This window comes from Crinia signifera, chromosome 5 (genome assembly GCF_055691185.1).
Source record: "Crinia signifera chromosome 5, ASM5569118v1, whole genome shotgun sequence".
NCBI lineage: Eukaryota > Metazoa > Chordata > Amphibia > Anura > Myobatrachidae > Crinia > Crinia signifera.
Genome location: NC_139221.1, coordinates 107,769,664 through 107,783,300, shown reverse-complemented (window position 1 = coordinate 107,783,300; position 13,637 = coordinate 107,769,664). Strand labels below are relative to the sequence as shown.

Here is a 13,637-nt window from a genome sequence, read left to right as displayed (position 1 = left end):
TCACTCCCAGGGTCTGGGAGATACTGGGCCACCCCTGGACACTGCTGTGGCTGCAATTATTATTAACAGTTTCTTATATAGCGCACACAATGGCCCTTATTCAGATCTGATCGCAGTACAAATTTGTTCTCAAAATGGGCAAAACCATGTGCACTGCAGGTGGGGCAGATGTAACATGTCCAGAGAGAGTTAGATTTGGTGGAGTTATTTTGTTTCTGTGCAGGGTAAATACTGGCTGCATTATTTTTACACACAAAGAAAAGAGAGGGGTTTGTGGGGTCTGCACACAACTATAATATTACCCTATAGTATAACAGGTATATATATATATATATGTGTGACGTATATGTCTTGATTTTAATTCTCCTATTTCACATACAATAATGGGAGTTTCCAGATCATTACTTACCATCATCATTACTGCTGTTTACAGCAGCCAAGATTCGCACAACAGCGCTCGTCTGCTAAAGCGAGACGATTTCAGCCTGCGAAGGGTGCAAGTTTGAGTGCTGTTGCCAGTATTAAAATGCACGGCAGCGGTATTCACGTACAATAGGATTGACCCCATAGTGTGAGTGTATATCCCCACAGAGATTCTATCAGCTGAATGAATAGTTACAGCTTGCCTCTTCACCAGCCAAAGATGCTGTAATTGGATTATGGGAAGTAAAACCAACTTTATGAACAGCAGCAAACTGGTCAACTTTTGAGTTCTCAACAAGGAGCCTATTATCCATTTTATATAAGCAGTTCTCTATACAATTTGACTTTCAATATAATTCTGTATATATCATTTGTATCAATATAGTAATCATCTAGGAATATGCCGTCACTTTGATCATTGGTACCTAGCGGAATTCTAGCATGCATTCTTCTAAAATTAGATGACCCATTATGTCTTATACATGTTACCAGCTGGTCAAAGCTCCCCATGAACTTTGCTTGGAGATGAGGGAAAACCCTAGATGTGGAGCAGTGGGCCTATATAGGAGATGATATTAAATAGAATTCAGGTAAGCGGTTATATGGTGCCTGCTGGACTACTACTGCTGCACACTACTGCACCTTCCCATCCACACGGAAGCGGTGTTGACTACTACTGCCACTTTGTGTAACATTAGTGGTCCGGCAGTTGGACAGCATCTTCCGAATACAAAATAAGTGATCTTATTTCAAGAGAGTTTGAGGCTTAACAAAACTTTAAAGCATAACAAATATCCACCCTAATTTATATAACTCCTCTGAGATTCCTCATTATAAACCCTTACTTTTTTCCTTTCTTCCTTCCCTCTTTCCTTTACTATCAATCCCAGGTTGCCATTCATACAACCCTACTAAAGTCTTTTATAAATGCATTGAATGAAAGCTTATCAATAGTCCACAATAGCTAGAGTGGATCGTCTGCATTTGTACCAGTCTGGACAGTCTGCTTTCTATATAAAATATTTGTATATTCTCCCCGTACTTGCGTGGGTTTCCTCTGGGTACTCCGGTTTCCTCCCACAATCCAAAAATATCCTGGTAGGCTAATTGTCTCTCAACAAAATTAACACCAGAATGTCTGTGTGCATGTACATGTGGTAGGGAATATAGATTGTAAGCTCCACTGGGGCAGGGACTGATGTGAATGTTCAAATATTCTCTGTAAAGCGCTGCGGAATCTGTGTGCGCTATATAAGAAACTGTTAATAAATAATAAATAAATATAGTAGTGGCTGAAATATTGCACTCTTACACAATCAATTAGGCGGTTTGTATAGACAACTAGTGCTCTCTTATGTACTTTAGGGGTTGAGTTATACTGTATGTAAGAGGTAAACAGCTCACTGTGAAATATCAGTTATATGTGCTTTTAGTAATATTTGAATAGTGGAATGTGAATGCAAAACCGTGAGAAAATTACACACTGTGTTTTCCCTCCACTGCTTACACACTATTAGTGATAGTATAACATGCAGAAGGGGCCAGACTTGTCGGAAACCCCCACTAGGAATCTAGGAACTGAATGCAGTTATTACAAGACTAATGCACTTATTGTTCTCTTTTAAAATACTTATTCTCCGAGTAGTCACTAACTCTAAAAACCTTCAACAGGGAAGCTAACATAAAAAATTAAAGGGTTACTACTTGTCAAAAAGTCAGATAAAATGCATACTGAAATAAACACATTTTTTAAAGCATATATGGGAATATAATACATTGGCTATTCATATTTGCTGCTATGTTTATATTATGGACTACATGTTCCATTTACTTGTAATCACTGCAATTGTACGCACTGGGGTTTGCTACAGAACCTTCTCCCGGACCGTGCAAGTGGTTGTGTAGTGTAGCATTTCCAATGCGATTGTGTTTGATGTGCGAGTTCACAGGTGTATAAGACAACACAAATAGCTAAGGGTCTTAAAAATTGGATGGTTATATAAAACAATGGCTTGCACATTGCCATCTACAGATTTGTCCACATTATCATCATCCTTTATTTATATGGCGCCACAAGGGTTCTGCAGCGTTCTCACAGAGTACATATAATCAAAACAGGAAAACAGTGACTTAAGGCCCCCATACACTATGCGATTTATCTGACCTGTAAAATTGCATCTGATTTCCCTTGAACTTCCCCAGCAGCTTCCAAGGAGGCCTACAAACAATTTGACACTTGAGGTGCCATTTTTTACATCCAATTTGCGTCTGATAAATCACATGCGATTTATCACATGCGATTTATCTGACGCAAATTGGATGTACCATGAGATTTATCTGATGGGATGGCCCTAGGGAGTGGCCTGAACAATGCTATATGAAGCAGGGGCCGTTTTAACTCTCTGCACACTCTTGTTTTGTAACTAGTAAGGCTGGATTTTACTTGCTGAGCATTTAAGGTGCCCATACACGGCGCAACGGTACCATGCGATGCGTGCTTCCCCCGGGGGCATCACATTGCACAGCACAGCATCTAGTTCAAAATGCACAGTCCTTTAACCCATTGCATGCGTTTTGAACTAGATGTAAGGATGGCAATCAATTCTCGCTGATCCCAAAACATCGATGGTCGGGATCTAGTGCTCAATGTTTTGGGTATCGAAAGAAAAGGCTTGAATAGTTTTATGCCATCGGCATCCGATGGAGATAATTTTTTTTTTCTTTCTCCCTGCCACTGCAGTTGGACAGTCCCTCAGTCTGTCTTCGGCCCTACCACTCTTCTCCGCGTGGCCTTGTGTGCGTGCGCTGGCTGCCGTTTGGCTCTATGTATTCATATAAAATGCCCCCAGGATATTGGACCCTGCCCCCTCTGTCCGTCAGTCAAGGGCCACTGTCCGTCCCACTCGTCTCTCTCCCTCCTTCCTCGGCTCGTCACATCCCCTGCCACTACCCGGCTGGCTACCCGAGACTGGACTACGGTTCGCCCAACGGTAGCGCCACGGCCGAGAGGTGCACGTATGCGTAGAAGAAACTTTGCAAGATTGATCTCTAGTTAAGGTTTCTACTGCGCATGCGTGGCTAAGCGATGGCAGGAACCATCGATGGCTGGTGATAGAATGTTTTAGAGCCATTGATGGTTCATGCTTTAAAAAGCCATCAATGGCAACCGTTGGGATGTGTCGATGGCCATCTCTAACTAGATGCGATGCAAAAGCACAGATTTATCGCACCGTGTATGGGCACCTTTACATAGTTATAGTGCACTTCTTTGTTTGTTGCATTTTTATTAACGCAAGTGCCATCAGCATTGGGGGCGGGATGCACTAAGGGGAAAATGTGGTAAAACCCCTGTTTTACCACATTTTCCGATGTATTAAAACCCCGCCGCCACGATACCGCATAATAGGGTATCGCCACCTTTGGGCGATTATAGCAAATATCGCTGGAAATATGGTCGCTCAGCGACCATATTGCCAGTGATTGGAGTGTGCACCAGCGTTAAAAATCGCCGGGTGCGTGCTCCTGTTTTCAGCCCCTGAATGGTCGCTGGTCGGAGGAGCATGCTCCTCCGACCAGCGACTTCCCCTGCCTCTTCTCCCAGCAGTGTGACATTTTCTGCTGCCCGCACCGACATCCAGCAGCAGGCTAGGGGGGGTGTCAGGCTCTGCTGCCCGCACCGACATCCAGCAGCAGCAGAGGGGGAGGGGGGAGACAGGCTCTGCTGCCTGCACAGACACCCAGCAGCAGCGGAGGGGGAGGGGGGGAGACAGGCTCTGCTGCCCGCACCAACATCCAGCGGCAGCGGAGAGGGGGACAGGCTTTACTGCCTGTTATGACCTGCAGCAGCAGGGGGGGGGGGGGGGGGGCTCTGCTGCCTGCCCTGCACCGACCTCCAGCAGCAGGAGAGAGGCGGGGGGGGGGGGGGGGTGTCAGGCTCTGCTGCCTGCGGTGACCAGTGATGATGCCTGCCCCTTCCGATGACGTGCTACTGTGGAGGGAGGTTGGAGGATGGTCCAGGGCACCGTAAGGAGTTACCAGTAGTTCTACACATAGATATATCAGATCTCAGACATTGTGGGTGCTAAAAAGGGTCAGATTCCGATATATCTTATGTTCTGCAGGTCCGACCACCTGATCCAATCTGATGAGCACGGGAACGCGCATCAGATTGGATCAGATGTCACAAACATGCGATTTTGGGCCGATTTCACCTGATTTATCGGCCCAAAGTGCCGAAATCAGGTGAAATCGGCCCAAAATCGCATAGTGTATGGGGGCCTTTACAGTTGAAATCGGCTGATGTTCCTATAATCATTTACCCTGTAGTTGTCCTGATAATACAGGACAACTACAGGGTAAATGATTATAGGAACATCAGCCGATTACTGCAACATAAGTATCCAGGTGGCAGAAAACAGCATGCTTTGGTGCAGTCCAAGACTACTGAAGAATGGATAAGCACATGAGGTAAGAGGTCCCTGCTCGTGAGAGCTTACATTCTAAAGAGGAGGGGCAGACACACAGGGGTGACACAGGAGGGGTAGACAGGGCAAAGAACAGAAGGTTAGGAGGGCAGTTTGCTGGGTTTGGTTAAGAAGTGGGTCTTAAGAGCCCGTTTGAAGTTCTTTATAGAAGAAGAGAGTCTGAGGGGGAGAGGTAGAGAATTCCGGAGTAAGGGAGCAGCACGTAAAAAATCTTGGTGGTACTGTAGGAGTGGGAGAGGTAAGAAGTCGGCAGAAGTTCTGCTCGCACCGACGAGTGCTAGCAGAACGAAGGGGACGAGTGGGAGTGTAAAGGGATAAAAGGTCAGAGTACATCTTGCCTCCTTGCATGTTAAACAGCCCGTCTAGTCATGCCATGTTACGGAGTGACTTGGTAGGGCCAAACATCTTTTTGTATGACTTTTTTCATTAGAATGCAAAATGATGCAAATAAGATGCCTAGGCAGTGATTTCGTATTAAAATGATATGCAGAATTCTTATCTACTGTGTGTGACTGCGAGAGAAATTCTGCACTAAAATGTTACATTTTGTTTGCAGATACAGCCACAGTTGCTCAAAGAATATAAATGTACTGCATATCACCATCAGTATAGCCCCGTGTCGCTGAATTCCTTTCTGCCATGTCATCTTGGATGTCATCTCACCACCTCAAACTCAACATTTCCAAAACAGAAATAAATTAGATTCCCACCAGCCAAGAGGGGATGCGGTCATTTGGTCTACAGCATAATGATCGACATGGGACTAGGTCGACATGTGAAAAGGTCAAAAGGTCATTAGTTCGACAGGTTAGTCCGACAGGTCATTAGTTCGACATTGTCTAGGTCGACAGTCAAAAGGCCGACATGGAGTTTTTCAATGTTTTTTGAGCCAACATGTGCCAACAGGCGGTATTTCATGCCCTACCATCCACTAGGGCGTGGTGGGAGAATAAAATAGCTGCGCTCGCGATGCGAGGGGATGCAGTGCACTTTAAACTGTGTCCATGTTGACTGTGTTGACATTCAGGTGAAAAAACTGTGAAAAACCAGATGTCGACCTTTTGACTGTCGACCTAGACCATGTTGAACTAATGACCTGTCGAACTAACGACCTTTCAACCTAGAACCATGTCGACCTAGACCCATGTCGACCATAATGCTGTAGACCAAATGATCCCAACCCAGCCAAGAGTAGTTACCAACCTGATATCTTGATCGCTATTTAGAACACTACAACCAATCCTACCCCAGCAGGCTGGATATTAATCGCCGGGTGGCGATTGCTTAGAAAATGCCCCTAATGCTGCTTTCAGACCGCAAAACTGGCTTTGACCAGGTATTTTGAAACGTTTCTAAAAACGGGTCTGCCAGGTAAAACCCCTTTCACACCGCATCTCTTAAACGGTATATTACCGTTTAAGTGCATTTTTTTTTACACTGGCAGACCCGTTTTTGGAAGCTTTCCAAATACAGGGTCAAAGCCAGTCTTCAGCGCGCCGCCCCCCCCCCCCCCTGCCGCGGGTTAACACACACAATCCCCCCCCCCCCCCCACAAGGTACCGGACAGGGAGCCCCGGGACGGTATGGGGGGGGGGGGCAGTGATCGTACATTACCTGCACCCGCCGCCGCTGCTGTGTCCAAATCCCCACCGCTGTGTCCGTATCCCTAGCGCCTGGTACCGGACAGGGAGCCCCAGGACGGTATAGGGGGAGCAGTGATGGTACATTACCTGCACCCGCCGCCGCTGTGTCCGTATCCCAGCAGCCGCTGGACGTTGCTAGGGAGGTACTATGTGTTCCCACCTCGGGCTGATGTATGAACAGGGAAATGTGGGCACAGGAGCTGACGCTCTATGGGGAGGGAGATGTATGAAGCAGGGAAGTGTGGGCACAGGAGCACATCATGGGATGTTAACCCGCGCACTGGGGGGGCGGCTCCAGTGCTATGAATATTTAATGAGGACTCATTAAATATTCACTGCGCTGAATTTAGGACCCAGCTCATTGGCTGGGTCCTAAATACCATTTCAGACCCGATTTTGATCCCAAAATACCGGGTCTGAAACAGGTAGGACCCTGCATTTTAACCGGTTTGAAAAAACGGTATTTTCAAACCGGTTAATTGGATCTGCACCTTTCAGACCGCACAGATTACCGTTTTAAAACGGTAAAAAAACGGCAATATACCGTTTCCAAAGGTAGGGCGCATTACACAAGACACCTTAAAACCTCTAGTCCATGCACTCATGGCATCATTTTACAAGTTAGTGATTTACATGAGAAATTGAATATCCCAGAAACAGTTTTTCATGTATTTACAAGTTTTTGCTTATGCTAAAAAATGAATGAACATTTAATATCTTACAGTCTCCTGACCCTATACAATCGCTTTTGGCCTTAATTGTTTTACACCCTTATCAAGCTAAATATTTGGAATCTATTTTGACTCAAACAATTCCTGAAAAAATCTGGAAGGAAACTATACTGGCATGGAAACAAGATATCCCAGCCTTATCTTCTCCTGAAACGTTACTGCAACATTATGAAAACACATTCAAATATTTAGGAAGCTCATGGCTTCAAGAGGTTCATATTAAAACTATTAATAGAGTTTACATTTCCCCAGCAAGGAGAAGATACATGGTGTCAGGGGATTGTCTTAAATGCAAACGTCCAAATGCTATCTGTGTCCACAATATGTGGCCATGCCGGAAAATACGTCAATTCTGGGGTAAAGTGACTAATTGTATTAACTCTATTTTCCGTTTACATCTACAGGCGGAACCATTAGCCTTATTATGTGCAAAACTTTGCCTATGGTCTTTAAGACCTAATACAGTAGTTCAAAATATATACCATTACTAACTGTCATAGTGACCAACGCCAAAATGGTGATCCTATGTGTTTGGACTTCCCCAAAACCACCGATATTGGGAACTGTAATATCCATTTTACTAGAAATGTTATATTATGATAGACAAATGGTCTTTCCGGCTTTGACGCGGGTTGCTTCAAGCAAAACAGGGGTTGCTTCATTTTATAAAAAATGGGAAGCGCTAATCAATTCACTTGACTCTTCTACTCGAGATAAGATTATGCAAGTGTTTGAGACGACTAGTTGGTCATTGCTGAGTCAAATTCAATAAACTAAAGTATATTTTCAAAACTAATGTAATCTGTAAAACATGTTGATATTTGAAAATCTGAATTTAGTATACCTGAATATATTTGGCAAGTCTTTCCAAAATGTATGATTTCTGGTGATGTACCCATTTCCTTTCCTCCCTATTTATTTGTTACAATATTACTTCTGTGTAATGTATTATTATAATTTCTGTTTAACTGTAAAAATGTAATATAAAATTCCATGCACTCATTATCTCACACATTGATTTATTGCAATAGTCTCCTCACCGGTCTTCCTAAGAAAAGACTCTCACCACTACAATCAATTTTATATGCAGCTGCGAGGCTGATCTTCCTGGCTAGACATTCTTCGTCTACTGATCCACTCTGTCAGTCCCTCCATATTGCTTATATTCTATTGTATTGAATATAAAAAAATAGTTAATCCTTGCATACAAAGCCATTAACCTGACTACACCAACATATATCTCTTCGCTTATCTCAATATATCTCCTCCCGACCTCACCGCTCTGTGTCTCTCGTCCACAGGGCCGGCATTTGCCTAGGGCGCCGGCCACTGGAGGGCGGTAGTGAGCTGCAGGCAGCCGGCCAGCAACAGGAAGCTATGCTACCGCAGAGGAGAGCCCGGAGGAACAACTAGAAGAAGCTGCCTGCAGTGTCAGCGATCATCTGCAGACAGCAAGCAGCTATTAGGTAAGTTATTCGGACCCCCGTCCCCCCCCACCGGAGCACGTCTGTCACCTGTGTACCTTGCTGCCAGCCGCTGACACTCAGTCCCCAGTCGCCCGGTCATCAGGCCTACAGCAGCCAGCGGGAAACTTCGATGGCGGTCGGCGGCCGCCCCTGCCCCCGCCAGCCAGTCAGCGTCAATCCACTGCCCCCCCCCCCACCCGGTGCGCTGGACTGGACACCGACATAGGTGGCACAGAGAGCAATGCTTGCTTCCTTGTAAATCTGCCGCCACCTGCCCCCCTCCCCTCACCCGCCCAGCTTCTCACTGACACAGTCAGTTCAGTTGTAGATCCTGATAACAGCCACCATGCACACTGCACCCACCCCAGGAGCAAATGCAGGATTTTTCTGTTTACATGACTGGCAGCTGCCAGTCATGTAAATAGAAAAATCCTGCATTTGCTCCTGGGGTGGGTGCATTGTGCATGGTGGCAGTTATTTTTTTTATAATAACGGGGGGGGGGGGGGAGAAATGTATGTGAGAAAAGTTGGGGGTGGGGTGTATCCTGTAGGTTTGCCTAGGGCGCCTAGATGCCTTGCACCGACCCTGCTCGTCCACACTTATTACTAGATCCCATTCACTATTTCTTCAGGCAGCACCCACCCTATGGAATGCCCTTCCAGACTCTCCTCTAGCTTCCAAAAATTCAAGCTTTCCCTGAAGACTCCAATTTGTTAAAGGTAAAGTATGCCAAGCACAGTGGTAGCAGAGCGAGCCATGCGAGGGGACGCAGTACACGAATTGGGGGTGGAGCTACGCATGGAGTTGATTTTACATAGTGTGGCGAGCGCAGCGAGCCCCACGAGGGGACGCGGATTACTGCACTCGCCACACTATAAAATCAACTCCATGCGTAGGCCGATATTGCATTTGATATATCGGGCACCGTGAAACAAAACAAGTACCCCAAATCCTTGATAAGTGCCTTTTTTCACAGACACGATTGTGAAAATACAGTGATCCAGGATAAATTCCCAGATCCCTGTGTTTTCACATTTGAAAAATGGACGTGGGTGAGTATGACAAAGGTTGCGGTGATGGCTGACTGACTGACCGACTGACCAAGCAATGATATTCCACTGGATCTACTTACAGATTATGGTAGAATGGAGAACAGGAACCATAATATTCAAACCAGGGGTGAAAATGTATTGAGCGTGTGCCTGACCATTCTAATTTTACACTTCTCATTTAAGTAATTCTTCTGGACAACTGTTAGCACAATCTTAGAATGTTACTATAAATAAACAATACTAATTAGTGTTTATTTTCTTATCTCTAAGGACTACACTATTTTAAATAATTTTTACAATATTTACTTGTATGTTTAAGTAGGTCTACTGCCATCTAGTGATCAAAGTTATGATTATGTTCATAATATTTTAGAATTCTGTGTGGATGACATTACAATAAAGTGTGAGTGACCATGATATTGAAAACCAGGGCCGCCAACAGGGGGGTACCAGGGGTACAATTGTCCCGGGCCCTGCAGCTCTGAAGAGAGGAGAGGGCCCGGTCCACTTTACTAGGCACCACCAGCCGAGCCGCATTCACTTATCAGGAAGGAACCTTGTTGCACCTGCCGAGTGTGTACGGAGAACCGGAAAAAAGAGCGCTCCTACTGGAAGCCGCCCGCAAGTGTTCCACGTGCTGTCCAGTGGCTAACTAAGCAGCTGGGAAGGATGCCAGTACGAGTGAACAGCACGCGCCCGGACTCCAAACAACTCTGCTAGCCAGCAGTTAAACAAAAGGAACCGCCGTAGTCTGCGGAGAAATATTTGTGCTGTGATAGGCCGTGGGATTGAAGGAGGGTGAGTGATGCATGTGTCCCTCCATATGACTGTGTTGTCCGGTCTATTAAATTACACTTTTAATGGATTGTGCAGTATTGACCTACCTACAGAAAAAACAGTTAAAGTGCAATTGGCAAATAAACTTGTGAATCAGTTAACCCATATTGATTTAAAAAGATTGCGTACTATTGTCCTACCTACGGAAAGACTTGGAAAGCGCTAATGAGGAACAAATGTGGGGAGTAATATGTAATCTGCATTACAGTGTGTCCTATATTATGTAACGGGCATAATGGTGTGCTGTATAACATGTAATGGGCATTGCAGTGTGTTGAATAATATGTAATGTGCATTATGGTGAGCTGTATAATATGTAATGTGCATTATGGTGAGCTGTATAATACGTAATGTGCATTACGGTGAGCGGTATAATATGTAATTGGCATTTGCAGTGTGTGACGTGTAATTTAGGGTTTTTGTTAAAACTCAAATTGATCGCGCCATCCGTGAGGCGCCGACTAGAGGGGTGTAGCCAAAATATCTGACTAAAATATTTTGTGTAACAATAAGTGGTGGTGTAAGGGCCCTTCCAATTTTGTCAGTCCCGGTCCCCACCATTTCTGGTGGCAGCCCTGTTGAAAACACACTACTATATCTGGTAAATTCATATCATCTCAATTTATTTGCTGACAGCAAGGAAGGACTTAAAAGGGGTTGTAAATATTTACACATAATACACTTTAATGAAAACCTAAAATGATAAAATAATGGACACAACGCTACTTTCTATTTACTATTGACTAGCTTTTTCCAATGCACAAGTCACAACAGGTGCATAAGAACAAAGAAACAAAAACATTAAGCATTAGCAAAATCACTAATCCACGCTCAGACTGTGTTCAAGTAAGGCTGTTCAGCAAATTATTGTTTTCAAATTTGCACGGTGTACAGTACAAATAATGGAATATTTGCCATTCATCGGCTATTATTGAATATTATTAATTGGAAAAAAAATTGCCATTTTAACATACAGTAGAACCTATTCTACAGAATGAAGGTCCATATTATAGAATGAGACCAGATTGGAAGACTCTTATGTTGCATGGCTTGGCTGAAATACCTTTCTTGAATCATGTGGTCACCAGGATTTTGTTTATACTACTGCAGCACACCTTTGATAACGCTTACCTTAGCTTCTCCACATCGGTGTCTGTAAAGACTGAATCTGCACCACCACCATTACAAACCATTCCACCACCATCTTCCTCAACATCATCATCATCAAAGTCAGAGGTGTTCAGGAAATCAAAGCTCTCTAATGCGCTCTCAACTGTTAGACTTACACTGGAAGACCTGCTTCGGTTTACAGATGGCTTGCACTGCAAAGGTAGAAGGGATCAGTGAAGACCAGACATCTCAAATGGGAACAGAAAATGAGTCAGGAAAAAATAGTAAATGGGTGTTTCCATCACTTCAAGTAACAATACATTTTAAATAATTTATTAAAAATACAAAGTACCGATGACAAAGGATGATTAACTGGCAGACTTCGTAGAGAACCATCGGCTTCAGTTAGTCCTTTGCTATGCAAATTACTATAGGTATTACACATCATGCAGATTTAGTAGACATGTTTTAGAAAGGCTCAATACATTTTTTTACTTCTCAAACATGCATTTTTTTTTTTAAATACAAAACTGCCCAATACAGAAAACATGAATAGGTCAGGTAGGCTTAGCAAACTTTAAAAGTAAATCATGGTTGATCTGAAAAAGAAATTTCTGCTTGACAAAGCTGAAGGATCAGCAAAACGTGTCGGTGTTTGGTGTTTGTATGGTGTTTCCACAGTGCACCGGTAACCTAATAAGGAACTAACAAGACTTCAGGATCGAAATAGTCCCTCTTTCTCAAATTGGACCCATGCAGGACTTGGGTCCCAACTGACCCCACAAGACTTTCTACCTTGAGTGGCCAAGACTTCATCTTGGGAGTAATGCCACCTCTCTAAAGTCGGACAATTCCAAGGTACCCCAATTTCTCAAGGGTAGTTATTAACATTCCATCTACAAGAGGGACATTCATAGGAATGGACACTTGTCCTCGTCACTGTTGATCAAGGGTGACCACATCGAGGGCCTATATACACCCACATCATAGTTTTTTTTTTATCATTCATCATCATTGATTGTTTTTATACAATTATTTTATATTGTGTTTATTAAATTCTTTTTTGGAATATACTTCACACTGTTCTTTTAGTGCAGCAAACCCACCCCCTCTTTCTTTGTTCAAATGTGGGATTGACTCTTCCACTACATTTTGCTTCAACTTCACAAAAAAGCACATACCTTTAGCGCCCCAACAATAACTTGTTATCTCCCCACTTCTGCTGGACCCCTATTATTAAAACATCACAATTGCATGCTATAATCTGACCAATTAAGGTGACAAAGCATTAAGACCAGGGACTATGTCAAAATGCTTGAATCACTCAGAAATATAGGTTCAATTTTTACATAGGCTTTATTTGACCCCGGATAAACTATACCTACTTTGGGCCACATGCTCACAGATTTTCTGGAGGAATTGTGGGGAAGTGGGACATATCTATCATGTGTTCTGGTTATGTCCAAAGATTCAACAGTACTGGGTAGATGTTTTTTTTTTATTGATTTATAAAGTACTTTTAATTTTAATGTCCCCATCCCCACTACTGATCCTTTTACATATCTATCCCTCAATAGAGTTGGCAAATCAACATTATTTATTGGGCCATATCTGTATTGCAACACGTATGGTTCTGGATCAATGCTGGAAACAAACCACTCCCCCATCCATTCAGAAGACAGAGTCCATGCCATATTCTACATCCTCCACATCTCCACTCGTGAGATGGAGGGCATGGCATGAATATGTTACAGAGGGTGGGGGAGCGGCCCTTATACAAACCAGAGGAGATTCGATCCATTACAATTTAGCCTTAACAAACCTGAGGTGTCTGATTGATGGTAGAGGAATATAGCCTTAACAGGATTCCTATAGGCTGTGTAATGTGTA

The 13,637-nt window shown here is 43.8% G+C and overlaps 1 protein-coding gene across 4 annotated transcripts in view; it reads right to left on the bottom strand.

Annotated features, from left to right (window-relative positions):
- RIPOR2 (RHO family interacting cell polarization regulator 2) overlaps positions 1-13,637 on the bottom strand; it is a 159,638-nt gene that overhangs the window by 48,336 nt on the left and 97,665 nt on the right. For all 4 annotated transcript variants that reach the window (XM_083187816.1, XM_083187819.1, XM_083187818.1 and 1 more), the window contains one exon: positions 11,769-11,959. In XM_083187816.1, coding sequence (XP_083043942.1) covers positions 11,769-11,959 — 191 coding nt within the window. The remainder of the gene's footprint in view (positions 1-11,768; positions 11,960-13,637) is intronic.